This window comes from Haliotis asinina, chromosome 9 (genome assembly GCF_037392515.1).
Source record: "Haliotis asinina isolate JCU_RB_2024 chromosome 9, JCU_Hal_asi_v2, whole genome shotgun sequence".
Classification (NCBI taxonomy): domain Eukaryota; kingdom Metazoa; phylum Mollusca; class Gastropoda; order Lepetellida; family Haliotidae; genus Haliotis; species Haliotis asinina.
Window position 1 is genome coordinate 57,125,377 of NC_090288.1, and position 20,378 is coordinate 57,145,754.

At 41.4% G+C, this 20,378-nt stretch overlaps 1 protein-coding gene across 1 annotated transcript in view; it reads right to left on the reverse strand.

Annotated features, from left to right (window-relative positions):
* Nucleotides 1-10,546: 10,546 nt before the first annotated feature.
* LOC137297343 (uncharacterized) overlaps nt 10,547-20,378 on the reverse strand; it is a 34,331-nt gene continuing 24,499 nt past the window's right edge. The window contains exon 2 of the mRNA XM_067829351.1: nt 10,547-13,976. Within this exon, the coding sequence (XP_067685452.1) occupies nt 11,082-13,976 (2,895 nt within the window). The 3' untranslated portion in view covers nt 10,547-11,081. The remainder of the gene's footprint in view (nt 13,977-20,378) is intronic.

Sequence of the window (20,378 nt, forward strand, 5' to 3'; positions counted from 1 at the left end):
TCAAGTATTCTCTCTTCAAAGACAAGTCAGATATATTTGATGTAGCAAAGAACATTTTGAAGCGAAATAAACAGTTCAGAGTGTCCGAGGACTTTACTGGTCGTGTCCGACATATCAGTTATTTCCGTTTATGATGAGAGCACGGGATGATCAGAAAGTGTCATACCTGATCTATGACAAGGTCATTATAGATAGCATGGTGTATGTCTGTGACCATGAACTGTCTGATTTGAGACAAGTAGGGAAGCATCGTAACTGGGCCTCATCAAATCTTGCTACAGACGAGACTAGCCATCACACTGGATATGAATATGATTATGGCCTCAGTGAAACTGACTGTCTGAATATCAAAGTTGCATAGAGTAATAACGATGATAATATAAATAGCGACTTTAATTCCCAACCACACTCTGCTGGAGATCCAAATAACTTCTCTTCTGATGTCACAAATCAGTCTGTTACTCCAGACGCTGGGGTTACCCTTGTGACCTCACTAGTTAAGACACTCATTCTCAGATATCATCGTCAAGTGACAAGTTCAACGAGTTTCGTAACGACGTCAGGAAAAAAATGCCGCATATCCGGAGGAACACGACATGCTAGGAACACAAATTTCTGATATGAAGACAACACCAGATAACTGGCAAGGTAAGGTAACCGCATTTTCCATGTTTTGACACAGGGACGATATGAGACGTGAAGTGGGACAGAGAAGGTGGTGCGAGATCTTATGAGATCTTCCATTGACATCGGACCCGTGAAGGTCCCGGGCTAGAATATGCCTTCAGCAACCCATGCTTCCCATAAATGGCGACTATATGCTTGTCGTATGAGGCGACTAACGGGATCGGGTTGTCAGGCTCGCTGACTTGGTTGACATATGTTATTGGTTACCAATTGAGCAGATCGATGCTCATGTTGTTGATCACTGGATTTTCTGGTCCAGACTCGATTATTTACAGACCGCCGCCAGATAGCTGAAATATTGCTGAGTGCGGCGTAAAACTCAACTCACTCACTCCACTGACACTGACTCCGCAAACTCAGTGAGCTTCGACCGTGATGATACTCAAGCTTCAACAAACTCCTCTCCTGATTCAACAAACTCCTCTCCTGACGTCACGCTTGATACTCCACTCTCCTCATCTACTCTGTATAATGATGACACAGATCAATCATTCTACCAAAATGGTGCCCATTGATGTTTATCCATGTTGCCAACATACACACGTTATTTGAGAATGCACATTTCAGATAGACAAAAAATTGCTTTGATGGGACTTTAACTGTTGTTTAGGCAAGACTGACTCGGAAACAAAAACAAACTGTTTCCGTACTGTTGTTGTCAAGTTCAAGACACTTAAAATTCAATGTCGCCAGTAAATTTGTATACACTGTAGTTAAATAAGGTATGTTACAATGCTGTTGTTGGAATTGTCAGAATTTCATGTTATTTCTTAGAGATAAATATATTAAATGTCTTCCTGAAAACGTTCCACAGTAGTGTACCAAACTCAAAATTTTCTAGGCGTTTTCATGTCGCCAAAACTCGTCTAACCTACATAACGTTTTAATTATCACCCATGACTTCAACATTCAACTAGAAGTAATTGCATTTCTCATTCCGAAGGGTTAAGGAATAGTCACTGAATATATATTGTTAGCGTTCATGTCAACATAACAAATTATATATCTGTAGCATCGCATTAGAACTGGATTTTGTGAATGTCGGATTTAAGGAGCTAACATCCGTAACGTGTATATCTTCCCGTAAACATTCATTTAACAAAGGCTGAATTCACTCAATAAACAATTGATGAAAGAGGACTTGAAATATGTAACTTAAACGCGCACATGATGACAGGTTTTGTAATTTGGTGTCTATAATGAAAAAAACCCTAACCGGTAATCTACACAACAAACAAAAAGTATATACAAACTTTTAAACGTGGTGATGTCATATATATTCTGAGGTAAATGCATTTTTTGTGTACTTAATGAACCCTTTAAACGACATGTTGGAACATGGGTTTGAATGAAGCGAAACATTGGCAAAACAGCGAAACACAAGGGTGCTGAAACACACCATCACCATTTCATTCAAACTCCGAATCGCAACAGCAAAATGTATGTGGAAGACAGACTTTATGACTATAAATCCGAAGACTTCTCTTGCCCCCGATATTCGCTAGATACTGACGTTAAAAATATAGTTTAAACCCGCTACATGTCTGTAAGGTACTCGGTATCCATACTGTTAATGGAAGAACTAAATCATATAACGCTGGAAACGTGCCATATATATCTCATTCTGATCTAGTTGACTGTTTTATTATTTTTTTCAAATGCATTCGATATAATATTGCAAATATGAAAGTTAAACTTTGTCAGTGCGCCGACTCGGACCGCCTCCCATTGGTGTGCTATTTTGAGAATATTATCCCATCAGTAAGGAATAAAAAGATTTCGAATTCACCCAAAACGGATTCATATTTTAGGATGAGTTACAGGCTTCTTCCGGAATGCCAAATCGCGTATCAAAATTATTTTCGTAGTAAACATGCCATAGATATGTTTTACACATTTACTCGTACTTTACCATTGGAGGAGAGCATTTATGCTGCTGCAGGAGAGCTATTAATTCACTGTGCAGTGAGTGAGTGAGCCTAGGATATAGCCTGCCTGAAATCTCAACCATCTTGGTTTGATAAAGATATTTACTATTTAGAATTCAAAGTCTATGTTCAAATTCAGAAGATATAAATGTGATTTTGAACGTTGTATGTTGATGCCAAAACTGAATATAAAAATGTTGTGAAAAGAAGCGTTCTTATAATACTGAAATATGTGGTGATACAAAAAGTTATGCTGAGTGTGTGTGTGTGTGCGTGTGTGTGCACGCGTGTGTGTGTGAGAGAGAGAGAGAGACAAAGAGAGACACAGAGAGAGATAGAGTTTAGTTTTACGCCGCACTCAGCAATATCCCAAGTACATGGCGGCCAAAGAGTTATGGCGGCCAAACAAGGAGATTGTAAGAATTTGTTGGAAGTTACTCGTGGAAATGTTTCAAGTATTCGACGTCTCCTAATATTTGGTACGATTAGTTCAATAATTTGTTAAATCCGATATTTCAAAATGTTGATTAAACGATTTTGACTGTGTTGAAAGTTACAGTTAAATTGTTAACTATTGTTATAGAAACGCGCCTTAGAATTTGGTTAGATATGAATATCAGAATGTCAAACTGGTTTCCGGTACAATTATGTAACTGTTGAAAATCTAGTCATACAGCATGTATTACGTTCTAAATATTTATAAGTCGACAGATACATTCTATTGTGCTTTTGTCGTTTTTAAAAAAAACGTTTGATTACGTTGATAGTAAGAAATTGTTATATGTACTGCTTACTAAAGGTTGTCAGGAATAATTGTTCAACGTCATTCGTGATATATATATTCTTCAGTTAAGGCAGGTATATAAAACTTCATCTAGTAAAACAGAAGGGTTTTCCACTTCTAGTTATGTGAGGCAGGGTTGCATATTAAGCCAGACTTTATTTGTCTTTTTCATTAAAGAACTTGTAACAGAGGTGCATAAAGAATGTAGTTGTATTGTACATGTATTTGTAACATATGATATTGTTGATTTACTGTTACTTATTTTTGCTGATGATGTTGTCCTGTTTTCACATGCTTTTAATGGCATGCTAGTCTGTCGTACAGACCCCGAAGTATATATATCCAAGAAAGCCCACGCAAGTCTAGAAAATGTGGCAAGTCTAGATTTCCTTAGCTTCATTCTGAAAATGAAGAAAGTCTCAGGGCTCCATTTCATTATATTATTTTTTTTCACTATGAACGTTTTTTCAGTAAAATATGTTCATTTCAGAGACTAGCTGTTAGTCTAATGGCATGCAGAAACAATTTGATGTACTGTCTTCCTTTGGTAAGAAATGGGGTTTAGAAGTCAACTTACAAAAAACAAAAAAAAAACAAATGTCATTGCATTCAGAAATAAAGATAAAATTGCTGAGCATGAACACAGGGCATATCATGTTCCTTTAGAAATTAAGACATATAAGAATTTAGGATTAGTTATATATTCTAGATTGTCAATGTCAGTATCTTGTAAACAATTAGCATGTCAAGCCTCTTAAGCTGTTATTCAATTAGTGCTCACGTGACATGATAAATACAGTACATATTAACTGCACAATGGGCCATAAGGACGTATATTACCGAATAAAGTGTCTGTCTGTCTGTCTGTCTGTCTGTCTGAATGCTTACTCAGCTGCCTAATTTATCACTTAAGAACTATGTTTACTGTCTCTCAACCCTTATTTCTCCCTCTCATTCTATCCCTCTGCCTCTTTCTCCCTTCCACTTTCTCTCCTCTCTATCTCTCCCTCTCCGACTTTACCCCATCTCCTCGATGTCTGTGAAACGAGTAGATATGGGGGATTATAAATTTCCTTTTACCTTAATGAAGTTAAAAAATCAAAGTTTTGGTCCGCAACATAAGTACAAATATATGGTAATACAGTACAATCAAAACAGAACACATGCATGACACCACTTAGTCCACCTGCTTGCCCTCTCTCCTCTCTCTTCCCATCCCCTTCCTCCCCTCTCTCTCTCTCTCCTCTCTCTTCCCATCCCCTTCCTCCCCTCTCTCTCTCCTCTCTCTTCCCATCCCCTTCCTCCCCTCACTCTCTCTCCTCTCTCTTCACCACCACCCACCCCCCACCGCCATCTCTCTTCCTCTCCCATTTTACTCCCTCTCTGGGCGGTGAGGGAACCCAGTTGTTAAAGCGTTCGCTCGTCACGCCGGAGACCTGGAGTCGATTTCCTACATGGGTACAATGTGTGAAGCATATATCTGGTGTTCCCGACGTGGTATTGCTGGAGTATTGCTAAAAACAAACTCACTCTCTCACTCTCCACCTTGTTACCCTAAACTCTCGACAGCACATCTTCTGAACCGTGGCATATACTGCCCCTGACCCCATATCATCCGAAATCCCCAACCCGCGTGACTGACTAACATCCGCCCACACCCCGCCCCTCACACCCCGGGGGTAGATCGTCCATGACCCAAATACTCCTCACCGACCAGACCTCCCTGTAATGATGCGCCTGGGGCCCCGATGCATCATTTCACAATAACTGTGTCCTCCTACTAGTTTCCTGTGTGCGCACGTATGACCGGCTCTCCCCGCTGCGTGACGCCAGAAGCCTTACATTTACATAACGACCACAAGTTGAACCGTCCGCAGGAAATATGTCATTACGTTGCATTATTGTCGACCCGATAACTTGAAACAAAATATATTTTCTAGAGATTACAAAAGAGGGTTTAACGTTTGTTTTCAAATAAAGTAAAGTTCATATAGTTTTATTCATTAACGCATTTTAACACAATCTAACGCTAAACATGTAAAATGTATATATATTCTTTAAGTTCTACCGCGTGCACACGCACAGGAATTGGACTTGGAACCCGTCAGTAGGGAGTGAGGCGGTCCGGGTGTATGGCAAATTGACTCCGTTGAAACATGTCGACGCATGCCTGTTGTTTATATCGATCCTCGTGATTGTTGTTCTGTTTATAAACCCTCGTTATATACTTTGGGTATTGTTGAGAGCGACGTTGAACAACAAACACAAATATGACACAATGTCATGAAATCAAAAATGGAAAGCATATATAAAGTTGTTCGCTGTAACAAAATCTCTCAGGGTACTTAGCGAGCTAGCTTAGTGCTGATGGGCGGTGTCTATTAGAGGAGACTTTAGCAGGTCCCACGGGTAGGGTAGTGACTGTGGATGCTGTCACCTAGAGAAGACTTTAGCAGGTCCCATAGGTCACTGGACCAGTGTTGTCTGTGGATGTTGTCACCTAGAGAAGACTTTAGCAGGTCCCATAGGTCACTGGACGAGCGCAGTCTTTGGATGCTGTCACCTAGAGAAGACTTTAGCACGTCCCATAGGTCACTGGACGAGTGTTGTCTGTGGATGTTGTCACCTAGAGAAGACTTTAGCAGGTCCCATAGGTCACTGGACCAGTGTTGTCTGTGGATGTTAATTGTCACCTAGAGAAGACTTTAGGAGGTCCCATAGATCAGTGGGTGCGGGTAGTGTCTTTTGGTAGTGTCCTCTTGAAAAGACTGTGACAATATATGTCCCACGGGTAGCTGAACGAGTTTAGCATGTGGTAGGCTTCAATTGGTAAAAGCGTTAATTAACCGCACTAGACGCATGGTGAGGACCAATATCTTCAACTTCCCATCTAGTCACTTACATTATCAACTTCCCATCTAGTCACTTGCCCAACCAGCTTCTCATCTAGTCACTTACCCGGCCAACTTCCCATCTTGTCACTTACCCAAACAACTTCCCATCTAGTCACTTACCCAGCCAACTTCCCAACATGTCACTTACCCAAACAACTTCCCATCTAGTCACTTACCCAATCAACTTCCCATCTAGTCACTTACCCAGCTAACTTCACCCCACCAGCCACTCGCCCACCCAACCTCTCACCCACCCACTAAGCCAGTTACTACTCTGCAACTTTCATTACAGTTATTGATCATACAGATAAGAAAGTTGTTTAATCTTCTCCACTCCCAGGACCGAAGGGTGTATGTCCAAACTACGAGAGTAAGCTAGATTAATTGACATGTCGGCGTTCAGCCAGCATCGAAGTTACCAGTGTTGCCGCTGCTATTTGTTAACATTGTAGATGACAGGGGATCGACCAGGGAGAGTTATGTAGTACAGCTGGTCAGGCATATCTAGGTACTTGTATATGTTGAGGCCGTGAGTGTTTTCTCTGACCGAACGTTACATGCCAGTCTGACATTTAGCCACAGAAATACAGTTATCTTATCTAAATACACAAATACATGTATCTAAAAGAAAATAGTTATGACAATAGAATACAAATAGAGCCCAGATCAGTTCATAGGGCTGTGGCTATCATAACTTGTGTAATCTTTAAGGAATTGAGTTGGATTCTCGGTACAGACAGAAGAATGAGTGAGTGAGCTTTTAGCTATATTCCATCGATATCACGGCGGGGGACACCAGAAAATGGGCCTCACACATTGTACCCATGTGGGGAATCGAACCCGGGTATTCGGCGTGATGAGCGAACGGTTTAACCATTAGGCTACCCCACAGCCCCGTATAGACAGAAGAGGAACATTTTGCATCGTTATTGCATCGTTATCATGACCCTGTACATCAGTCTCTTCAAATACATAAACTCAAATATCCTCCATAGAATATTCTTCATTAGAATAACGCTGTGGATCACTTGCATGATAGCGGGTCTACCCCGAACGCCACCATATATCTGGAATATTGGTGAGTACGGCGTAAAACTAAAGTCACTTACTCTACACCGAAACGTCGCATCCACTGCAGCAACGACGTCGTCAATCAATACCAATCGTTCCTGTTGATCAAATCAGCTTCTAAATGCCCCAAATGACCAGGCGCATGCTTCACAGCTGAATGAAAACATGCCAAGTGGCCTCACGAATAGAGCAAAGGACATTCAGGAAGCTATATGTAGAATAACAAAAACAATATCAAAATGTGGATAAGTTGCCAGATATCTTCGAAAAGATAATCGCAATACGTCTTGAAAATAATCATATACACCAACCTATCAACAAGTGTGTTGAACTTACACACTCATGTTTAGGGAAAAAACCGCAAATGCCGAACTAAGATAACTTTGTAACTAAATTTACCATTTCATTTTAATTTCGTTCCCCCTTGGAATGTAATGTTAGTTATGTGCTTGGTAGTGTATGACAATTGAATCAGCTATTCATTCATTCATTCATTCATTCGTTCATTCATTCGTTCGTTCATTCATTCATTCATTCATTCATTTGCTTAAGAATTGAAAAGTTGACTTAACCTCCTCTCCCCTCCGGACACACCACAACAGGTAGATTATGACTTTTATCCGACATCGAACTCTTGAACTGCTTATGGTGTTTAAGCTTCATTGCGACGCACCACCATGGTACGACCTGGTCCCAGGACTATCATCACCCTCGGAATGCGGTCGTTTAACTGTTTTTTCGTATAATACAGTATCACAGATAAGATGTTGAGAGTTTCAGGCTATCGCTACTACAGAGTATCGAATATACGCCCAGGGGCTGTGTGACAAACAGGCTGGGGAGTTGACAGGTTCATTTTTTTCTTCTTGAGGCCACCCTACTTCGGGGTCTGTGAGAACGACGACCTAAGGTCACGATTAGGTTCGGATGTTCCGGTATCATCCTTACAGTATAAATGATGGATGAACGCGATGACACAGTTAGGGTCAGGGGCTGCTACAGACACAGGTCGCCTAACGTAAGACCCGAGGTCAGACTCCATTAAAGCCAACAGCCTTGGGACTATCCTAAAGAACCTGTGGAGGTCTAGACTTGCTGTAGGGATTTAGCATACTCTAACGCTCACCCTCTAAATATATATAATTTTGAGAAAATACCCTTGAAATGAAAATGGAGCTCCAGTCTGATGGGAAATCAGATTTGCTGCATTTAGGGCTTAGCATTGCAGGGAGGGCGAGGCAGTATTCAAAATAATGTGTTTCAGGGACTGTGAGACAGACTAGACTTTAGCACTGCATGAAAGTGCTAGGGAGAAGGGGAATAATGTGGCTCAGGGACTGTTGCACAGAGTTCTATCCTATGTTAAATGAGAGTAAGGAAGATGCTTTGCAGAAAAGGCGGTTTGGTAGCCGAGTGGACAAGTGTTTGCATGTCAACCCCGAGTTCCATTCCTCACGTGAGTGCAGTCAGTGAAGCTCATATCTGTGCCTCCCTCCATAAGTAGTTGATGCGTAGAACCCACGATTACATCATCCTTACACCCCTAAGAGAGGTAACTCTCTACAGTATCCCCCGGCTGCCAAGACAACAGGCCACCGTTGTCCCAAAACAACCGTGACCACAGTGATTTTATGAAAATACAATTAATGTGAAGGGCTTTCACGATGTAACTAAACCTGTTATCAAATCATAAAACCGTAATCACCTCTTGATTATAAGCCCAAGGCCAGTACTTGTTGTACAGGTGGATAATCCGAGGAGAAAACTAAGCTTAAGCCTTTAATCCCTCCAGAAGGTGTGTGAAACCATAGTTCACGATACACAAGCACAAACAGCAGCGCAGTGAACAGCTGACGGAGAAATGTACAACGATTGTTTAACAGTAGATAAAAAAGTATACAGCGCACAGGCTGGTTCTCAGGGTCCCATCTCAACACCTGCACTCCTCTTCCCGTTGTATCACGGTCCGTCAATCTATCTCCCATTACTGAACTCTTCAGTGGGGCCAGTGTACATCGTGTCGTGTCCAATTTGAAAACAAACACATTAATATTACCGGGCTGTAGGAGTGAAATCCATCGGTCTTACCGACAACTGTCCTAATGAGCTCTGTTGAGTGAGTGAGTGAGTGAGTGAGTGAGTGAGTGATTGAGTGAGTGAGTGAGTGAGTGATTGAGTGAGTGAGTGAGTGAGTGAATTTAGGCCGCTGTTTGCACTGTTCCAGCAATATCACGTGGGGATTCGAACCCGAGTCTCATGGGTGAATGCTTTAACCACTAAGCTATCCCACAGCCCCTAATGAGCTCTGTAAAATGAGTGTGTACTGCAATGTGAATGATTGAAAATACGTCAGACAGCCCTCTCGTATAAAACTTTTGATATACTGACATTAGTATCTAATAAACAGACATATGGAAACAAAGATTTATGTCCTTACGATTACTGTACCTGTGGTTCCTTAAGTATTTTTATTTGTTAACACCGAAATAAGTAGTACCTCAGCATCCAGTGACTGACAACATGAACATCGATTTTGCAGTTGGGATACGATGACATGTATCAACTATGTCAGCGTGCCTCTCCATCCGAGTTGCTACTTACCGCAAGCATGGGTTTCTGAAGACCAATTCTAAACCGGGTCTTCGCGGGTAGGCTCCTTGAAAACACCGTCATTATGTCTTTATGAAAGGTAGTGACAATTCTACCCCTGTGCAATTGTGTCATCTAGTGCTCTTCTATAGGTATTGGTCGGTAGCCCAGTGGTTAAAGCGTTCACTCGAAGACTAGATTCTATTTCCCCATGTGAGCATGATATGCCAGCACTACTATTTACATGCCCTAAATGAGCATGAAAGCGTAAAAACCATCCCCAAGTTTACTTAATAACCAAGGCCTAATTTAGCGAAAAAGTGTAAACCTACACAAAATGCCAGTGTCAAATATTAGACAGCCAATAAACTGGCTTGGGAAAATAACCTCAATTGCATTGTATAGCCTAGTGGTTAAAGCGTTCGTTCATCACGACAAAGGCACGGGTTCGGACTCCACACGGATAGCGAGCGTGAAGACTCTTTCAGGTGACATTGCCCGTGGACTGTTCTTGAAAGTGGGATAAAACCTTTCATCCGTAATTGTTGTTAAACCTCGTCAACCTCGGACAAAATTAATCAAACACGTTTCTATGAAAGTATAGTTTACTGACATTTAAAAGCAAATCATACAAAGCATCCTCTTAACATCTTCCGGGCATCCATACATACCTGGTATCACACAGCGGTATCACATTCATACATGATATCAGGCACCAAATGACAATACACAGACCATAGCGTAACTAGTTCACAATTCTCACAGAGGTGGCACTTACATGAGATCACTCCGCAGGGTACACCAATCATACACATATGGTGTATTGATTCCCCAGTGAGTACACCATTCATACCGAAGATCACTCAGATGTATCAAGCTCAGTGACATTCACGCCAACCAACCATACCAGGTCGCTGTTCAGACATTTGTTAAATCATACATTGATTATATGGATCACAAGCCCCAGAAGTGGATTACGGAATACACAATCAATAATAAATACTAGCACAGGTAGATCATGTCTGCGTCTCACAGATCATGTTTATGCAGATGTTCCATGATTCGTGGGTGGATTCAGATCTGATCAGTTTATCACAGTCAATACACATCATATCAATCCACTAGAGTTTATACATAGGAAGGTTGAATCTCATGCCGGAAATCACGTTTGAATGACTCTGACGTCATCGGCTTTATGTCATCATTACTGACCTCTATCCAAGGGTTACATAATAATCCTTTATGTAATAACTGGGTTTCTATTTCCAATGACTCCGAAAACTTTGCTCTCGTTTTGCTGTTTTGGAGCAGGGTGTAGATATTCGCCCTGGTTTTAGGCGTGTGATGTTCGTGGATGCCATCGATGAAGTTGAGGACGTCACCAGATGACCACTGGTCTATTTCCCGGACCTGCTTCACGGGGTCCAAACGACAGTATGTCTCTGAAGTTAGGTCGGAAAAGTCAAAGGTGTTCCTTTGTCTGGGTCGAGGTGGACAGACGCTGGCGTACAACTCACTGTCTAAGTCCGACAAAACATCACAGCCATCCAGCCGAGCCATGTATCCATCGAGAGACACGTTATCAAGCGATTTCTTTTTACACACAATCGCGTAGTCCTGGTTTGAAGAATCACACAAAACGAGGGAACGTTCCCCACTTTTTGAAGCACTGTTACTACACATGTTCACGCTCCTTGGAGGGATCGGAGGGTCTATTTTCTGACACGTGTATTTTCTCTCCGGAAGGGCCGGGGGAGTATCCGAGGACGTCTCCAAGTTACCCACAGTCGTCCACTTGGCGAGTGCGAGCTTGGTGTTTTCACACGATACCAATCCCTGTGGACTAATCACGCTTTCGTCACCCGGAATAACTTCATATATATGTTCATTGTCACTTTGCGCTCCACTGGTTTTCGAGCATTTTGTTCCCTGCCTGGGCGACCCACGCATGACCTGATCAAGCTGCTGGTTATCGTCTGCTCGATCAGTTGGTTTAGTGCTATCATCTTCAAAAGCACTTTGTTGTCCTATATCCATATTGAATAACCTTTGTGTTACACCTGACAAACCACATTGTTGCTTCCTGATTTGGGAGTATCGTTCACTGGATGAAACTACGCTCCTATTGTTAAACGCCGAGTCAGGACGTGTGGGGGTGTCGTCTGCTGTACAATCTTGGTATCTCACAGGCAGATTTTCTTCAGATTCGCTTTGAGTTACAAGCACATCTGCCCTAGATCGAAGTTCAGGGCTGAATATGGGTGACATTGACGCTCTTCCATCCTCACACCCACATGAGCGGTTTTCCTTAACTGCGTCACACGAGTGCCTCCTCATCTTCCTCGAGGCATTCTCGTTTTGAAGATCATGAATAATCGCATACATAGATCTCGTCACTTTAGCCAACTTGTGACTCTGTTTATGACATACTGAAGGGTGCTTCCCGGGTTGACAGTCGGGAAGTATGACATTATGATGTTGACTAAATCTCACAAAGCGTGATTTACCGAGAGTTGGTGCGAATGGTGCTTGTTTAGATCTCACCTTCAATGGCAATGTTCCACATGTGGCCTCTTGTGTTTGATTATCCCGTGTATCCGACTTAGGGTAAGTGTCCGATTGAGAGAAATAGTCCGTGTGGTCATCGTCCGTGTTGACACTGCTCTTAAACTTGTCCAGTTCTGATTGAACGGGAGACGGAATCGAGTCGCTTTCATACCCGCTCGATATGGTGACTGGTGACAGTTGTGTGTCGTCTGCTACAGGGCTCGATTTCCTCCCTGCTCTGCGCTCGTTCATTCTGCGTGCAGCACGATCCGATCTGTAAACAGTGTCGGGCCTGTTTTGCACCTGACGAGAGAAACCCGTCTGTGGTATCACTGACAACATATCCGACTGGTATCCCGGACTGGTTTGTTTTATCTGATGCATATAGCTGCCCTGATCCTTAACTGCAGCTCGGTGTGATTCGGCGGGTCGTCTGCTCCAGTCGAGTTTACAGACGGGACTTGTGGGTGTTTGGGACACTGGCTGGATCACTCTGTGACCGGGTACAGCCCTTGCTAGACTATAATCATTTCTACAGTGCCAAGCGTTTTGCTGGACAGCCACTGGGCCTCCTTTCATCTCGCTGCCGTGGCTGGTGAAAGTGTTACGATTTTGTTCCTTAGCCGACCCAAATCCCCCAGCTGAATCGTCATGTAATGAAGCGTGACCTGATTGACCGTGGCGATTTGCCCGGCTGACCAATGAGCTGCCGGCCACAAATTGGCCAGTCCTCTTTCCGCTGACCGATCGCATTAGAGCTGAGTGTCCAGTAACTTTACTCTCTTTGTTCAGGAACTGTCCAGTGGTCCTATTGTTTAGCTGGTCATTGATAACACGCCCACGATCGAGGTCATTTGTTTTAGGGTCTTGTATGAAGAGCCCACTTGTAGTATCACCTGTCACTTTACACGAACCTCTACCCACAGTTCGGCGTCGTATTACCCCTTTTGTCCACTCCACGTGCCCTAAGTCAGGACGATGTCCATCCACACCAAACCCTTTACATCCAACGAAACAACTTGATTGATCGTTATATTCAAAATCTGTTCCGTAAGACGCGGAAACGTCCAATGAAACAAGTCCTACGCTGGCAATCTGTTGCCGATCTAAACAAGACCTTTCAGACGACTGTTGATTCAGTTCAAGACCACATCTGCATGCAACACATTTATCAGAGCGGCAAACGTTAGAAGGATGGCGCCCTACTGTGCCTTTCAAGCCTTGATGATCACACCTAATTATCCTCTTCCTTCTGAGAGCGTTATCTTTCCTTCTTATCCCAGTTCTGTTATCTCCACTAACGGGTGGGAAACTTCTTCCACCTACAGGACGATGCAGGTAGTGATCGATGTCGACTGATGTAGCCAACAGTGTTTCTGCACGGTGTGGATGGTTGATACAAATGACGTCTTCAAATGTAACGTACAACAACCACATCTGCCGCGTCAGCGCACCACTCTGCTCTCGGAGGTCTAACTGAAAAACAATCAATAACATATCAATATTATTATAACCGTTTGTTACGCTACCCCTCGTTAATCGCTCATCCTTACAACCAATAATACTTCATCATTTATGTGTTGAAATGTGTAACAGACACGACACTAAAAAAAATAATTAATTTAATTGGAGACAGAATGGCTACGGCTAATCCTGACTATCAACACCATCAGTAGCGCGCTAGACCTGCCAAGACCTGTCAGAAACGTGGTGGCAGGGCGGGGTTGGGAGGTTGTGATAATATTGTCTTAGGAGCGTCGAAGTTGGGGATCGAGATGACGAAATCGGAGACATGGCTGGATAAAAACGTGTAGATAAGATATGATATTGAGGAACAAAAGGCACTGGATTAAGATGGCAGATAGAAGGACGGACAAATATGCTTAACACACTAGTCTAGTCTATCAGTTACGGTAACGATAACATCTGAGTGTTATCATTTCATTCCTTCTCAAATCATTATACACCCAACTTTGTGATAATTATAATGGTAACAAATACATATAGAGTTTTCAGCTTTTATTATTGCAGATGGTTCAGACTTTTGCAGATAGTTTCTTCAAATATTTTGTCAGAATTTAAAACCCAAATACTATATATATAAAGGGATGACATCAAGATGGTGAGTTTAATTTGACTCTAGAATCACACTACATAAAGGTTTGTCAGAATTTAAAACCCAAATACTATATATATAAAGGGATGACATCAAGATGGTGAGTTTAATTTGACTCTAGCATCACACTACATAAAGGTTTGTCAGAATTTAAAGCCCAAATACTATATATATAAAGGGATGACATCAAGATGGTGAGTTTAATCTGACTCTAGCATCACACTACATAAAGGTTCATTATAATGTCGCTAAAGCAAGTTTGGACTACAGCGAATGTGACTTTCGTATGGCACACTAAAATATAAATTATATTAGAAAAGACTATTTTCTAACGACCTCAAAAGGAAGATAAGTATTGGGAACTAAGACATTGGTACATTTTTATCCCAGGCCTGATTCATTTTTTCCCGAAATGAGTTGGAGAAGACCTCTCTGTCTGTCCTTTGTTGAAAACCTGTTTGTAAACATATGACATAGATTTATGATAAGCAATGGAGTATCAAGTTACATGCTTACACGCACATGCAATCAGTCTAGCAATAATGGAAGATGTTGACAGTGGGCTAGACTAAGAGCTAGCCTCGGACATGAACATATTTTACAGAAAAAACAGTTTTTAATAGAAGACATAAAATGAAAAAGAGCCCTGAGACTTTTTTCATTTCAGAAGCTTTTACAATCTAGACTCGCCACATATTGTAGACGTGCGTGGGCTTTCTTCACAAATTAGCTCACGTTCTGTTGCACACTCGTTACAAAGATAAACATAGTTTAGACGACCAAAACACAACAAAAAGTGGCTATAAGGACGTAATTATGTTCTGCTTCCTATGACGTAATTAGAACTTTCAAATCGACCTCGTTACCCAGTAAATAGTATACTGGCCTAACAAATAATGCCACTATTCCCAACGATAAGTTCCACGCCCACCAATCCCGCAACACAATGGAGAAATGTAAAACTTAAGACTCCCGACCGGGTGAAATAGATGACTTTACCATGCTATGTACACACGTCAGTCAAGCGTCCCGTGTCACAACACCTCATTAGCATGCTACAGATGTACGTTAAATACCTCTGTTAGGCCACAACGTGTAATGAAGTTCGCGAAGGGCACTTTTATGATTGTGATAACACCCTGAAACGTACAACAGAAATGCATCTAGTTAACAACGTGTTACGTGTTCATAGCTAACACACAGTAACAGTGTCACACCGTCCGTCATTATTGTATTGCCTGACAACATCCAATTGTCGGCTTGTGACACGTGTTTAATGATACGGGGGGAATATAATTACACATAACCCCGAGCTCACTGAGGTAGGTAGAAATGTATACCCGTTTTGTGTTTAAAATTGAATCATAACGACCTTCACAATGTCGGAATGTGATAAACTTGGGTATGCATTTACTTACTTTCAGACAGGACGCCAAGTCCGCCACTCGAGGTAGTATAAGCAATTGTACATTTCATTGTATAGCGCTTGTGGTAACTGCCGACACGATTGGATGAGTGAGCTTCGAAATGTCCAGAATTTCAGTGACATTAAAGTTATCATGGTCAAATAAAATATGTATTTTCAACTTTAAATCATGTAACAACATTCATGAAGACTATACATACTAGTCTCTAGTATGGTGATCCACCTTCAACTGCTGGCGGTCTATAGCACGTTCATGTTATAGCACCCAATAGTAAAATAGCTTTAAGGTTATGTGCTAAAACATTTATGTCTGTGACATTCTGTTTGCTTTTACTGTCCAGGTTTATCATAATCTCTTTTTTATGCTGAAATAATGAGGGTGTGACTAAAACACCCCACTCACTCACAATTACTAAGAGAGCGTATTCATGGACGTCTTTCCGTTAGTAATGAGGAAGAGTGAGTTTCCACCTGTCGACAGTCCGTAAACTTTCGTTCTTGGATATATCACTTCTTACTGTCACTCAAAGTCTCAATACTGCTCACACATATAACGCATTACCTGGGAGAACAGACGAAAGACTAGACTATCCCTGGTGTTAGCAATATTAGGTCTAATTACATCTCACAAACTAAACACCCAGGACGTAACGTACAGTGCACGTTGTTGATTTATTTCGTTACGAAACCCAAACCTACTATATGCAAAATGCATGTAATAGGTGAAAATTGATTCCGACTCGTCTAGTAAGACACCTTTGATTTGTACACGAACTACTGGTAGAATATGGATGTTAAATTTCCCACACGCACGTTCTCACAAAGAACGTCCTTGCCTTTAGTACACCTAGCTATTGCTTATCATAGGGACGGTGTCCTTGAATGGAATTCAATAAAATACATAAATGAGGGAACAGAAGACCCCTTCACAGTACTTATATCTATCGGCGTCTGTGACTCACATCTACAACTAAACACAACCATCAGCTTGAAGCAAGTACAGACGTTTGTCTGTTTCCTACAAAACCAGGAATGTTCACCACATACTATGTTGACTTAAATATTTGCAGTCATAATCCCTCGTCCCTACTAAAAGGAGACATCCAAAAGCTAGCTGCCTGGCCACTTCAAAGACGGATGTATACAGTGTTGATTGTGAGTAAATAATATATGTGGGAAACTAGCTTGACTCTAGGCTCACAAATGACAGATGGAAATCAATGCGACAGACAAGTGAACGAGTGACCTGCATGGCTACACACCAGAGTACGCAAGAATACACTACTGTACACCCGATATCAGGTCTGACGTGTGTACTTAATGATACTATGGACGACAGATTTCGACAAATGCAATATACAAGTATGCTGATTATAGTTATTAAATCGTTACTGATATTAAATATTTATAAAGATAATTGCTTGTTTATCCATATATTTTTGTTACGTTGTTGCCGTCTGGTGGAGCTTTGTGTTAATTTCAAGAAGTATTGTTGGACTGGAGTTTGAACCATACACATAGTTCCACTTTGTGCTTCCATTATCGGAAATCTCTTTACAATAGCAACTGTCTTGTGCTGGCGATTGTAAGTTATTCATAATGAGAGGTTAGCGACAACCCTTGCGTAGGTGCAATATTAATGTTTCGAATTACTTGTACCAATATCGACAGATACCTGACACGTCTTACGGCTCCAGTGAAGAGTGAGGTTTTATCACCAGCAACCTGCACTTGCATCTTGTGAAAACAAGGAGCATAATTAAACCAATTCTGGTATTCGAACCTAAGGCCAGCTGATCCTTTAATCTAAGAGAAACCACTGCATCTACCCCATCGTATTTCGAAATATTCTTCCACGATCTTTGATCGCCTGAATAAACAAGCGTGCTGCATATGAATGCGTTTGTTGACGTGCATGTTTTATTTACACCTCAATACCAAATTCGAAAAGAACAGGAAGCAGAAATCGTTCTAGCAAAGTGGATATCACATCTACCACAGTTCCTTCGAGCAATAATTGTGAAAGCAGCGCTGACCTATTAGTTTACGTCTACAGTTTCCTAAACAGACGCGATACCTTGTTACGCGAGTTAATGACGTCATCATGACGTACTGACATCCAGCGTAACGTCATGCCTGTCACTACTAGAAGTTCATGTAGTGATAGAATACCACAGAAAATTATGGACACTGCAAGAATGTAACCTACCACTAACACCGCCGTCTCAAAATAAAACTCCCGTGCATGCAAACACCCAACAATACCAAAATATTTAGCACATAATGTTTATCCCCTAAATTTACTCTCCTCTATAATACAGCTGACGTTTTGTAATCAAACAAGTTACTACAATAGGTGTACGTTATTACTAAGATCAGTCACTCTAAATCCTGCATTAATCATAACACAACAAAGAACTCCAACATGCTCCAGCTTGAGATGATGTTATAAACATTAATAAGATGAACGCCATATCAATGGAGCCATTTCAATTACGGGCCTCCTATTCCAAAGCATATTAATCTGAAGATAAGGGTACCAGCGTGTTATTCTTCACTTTGGCAGTCAAACCAGATATTCATTGTAGGAACGCAAAAACGTATTAAATGAGATTGAGGATAGTTCAGATCCTAAAATAGTAAACGTACCTGATATCAAAGAGGTACGGTCGCACATGACACACGGGGCGTGTACGCTAAACTGAGACATATTGCTTCATTTACACGCCATACACTGAATATATGTATTCATATACAGCGAGCAGTTAAGCTTTGCCTGGTATATTACATTTAGAAACTGTATGAAATAGAGCTTATGGGCCAGTGCTATTATGGATGTAATATTGTCACGTGGTCAGTTTCTCGAGATCAAAATAATTACCCCCGCGGGTCATGTGACGTAAGCGGATCAATGGTTTAGTATTCAGCATTGTGAACCAATCATGCAGGTTTGTCTTCGTTAAGAGGTGACGCTAATCTGAATTTATAGTAATGTGTTGAGCATTATTTAAAGAAGTATACTGATGAGAAAAAAATAAGGGAAAGACATTATTTAAGGCATGAGTCTTTGTTTTTCACACTTTATTTACACTCCGCTTCCTCATAGAGGGAATATTGCTGAATGCGTCGTAAAACTAAATTCACATTTTCTCTTCACAATGATATTCAGACATAGTGTCACTTGCATTGGCATGGTCATTGAGTGAGTGACACCTAGTGTCATTGTGATACTAAAGCATCAGAAACCACACGATGCAGGATCTAGTACCCATGTTCTCTTTGTAACAAGGTACTTGACATCTAGTTGTCCCAATCTGATGAAGATTTACGGTATATATAAACGTTATGTCACCTTGGATATATACTGTTTGATGCACACTTTATATGTACAGTTGTACTGGGCGTTGTAGTGGAAGAACATCTTCCCTACTCACTGTTCTGATTAAAACAACGTATCTCAAAAAGAGTGATTTAATATCGGAAAATACATGTATCAGTTAAATTATTTTATTTTTTTGGCGAAGGTTGAGTAATTAGGTCCTGATCTAGACTAACATTTTGTCTCTGACTATCGATAATTTTGACAGAAACAAATACTTCCTCCTAAACTGAAAAGGAGCTCCAGTGGGATAAGAGATTCAGAACCTGGGGAAATCTAGACTTGCTTCATGAAGGGCGTTAGCATTGCAGAGAGGGCGGGAACATAATGTGGTTCGGGGACCATGAGACAGACTTAACCCTGCTCAAACCCTGGAGTCTTGAATGCAAGAAAATGTAACAATCCACAACAACTCGTGTGTACTTACATTGGGGAGATGTACACAGGTTCCTCTCGAGACAGTTACTGCAACATGCACGAGGGAGGTGACGTGTATATATCACTGCCTGTCAATCACCGGTGCCAATCAGCCATGTTTTCAATTATCAATAACACATCATCGTTGTTTCACGTGCGGATGTCAAAGTTCACACATGCTGATAAACTCCATTTACAAATAGGTGATAATTTTCACACATGCCACCGCTACGCCATGTCCGAGACAGTGCTGCTGGCCTGTGCGCATGACAACTGACACCCGACAATTACCACAATCCTAATCCGTTAAGCAGATTAGATTAAAATCAATCCAAATATACAATCAACAAACGACCCATTAACGGCACAATGCCTACCATTACACGACTTTCAAATTCATATGCTGTGGATATATTTTGACGTTATTAGGTATTATATATAATACGTACAGAAAGCGTAATGGTTGTGGGACTTGACAGCTTTGTCCAGTCTCAGAGGGGCGGACTAAACTAACGCTTAGTCACTGAATATGTCAAAATG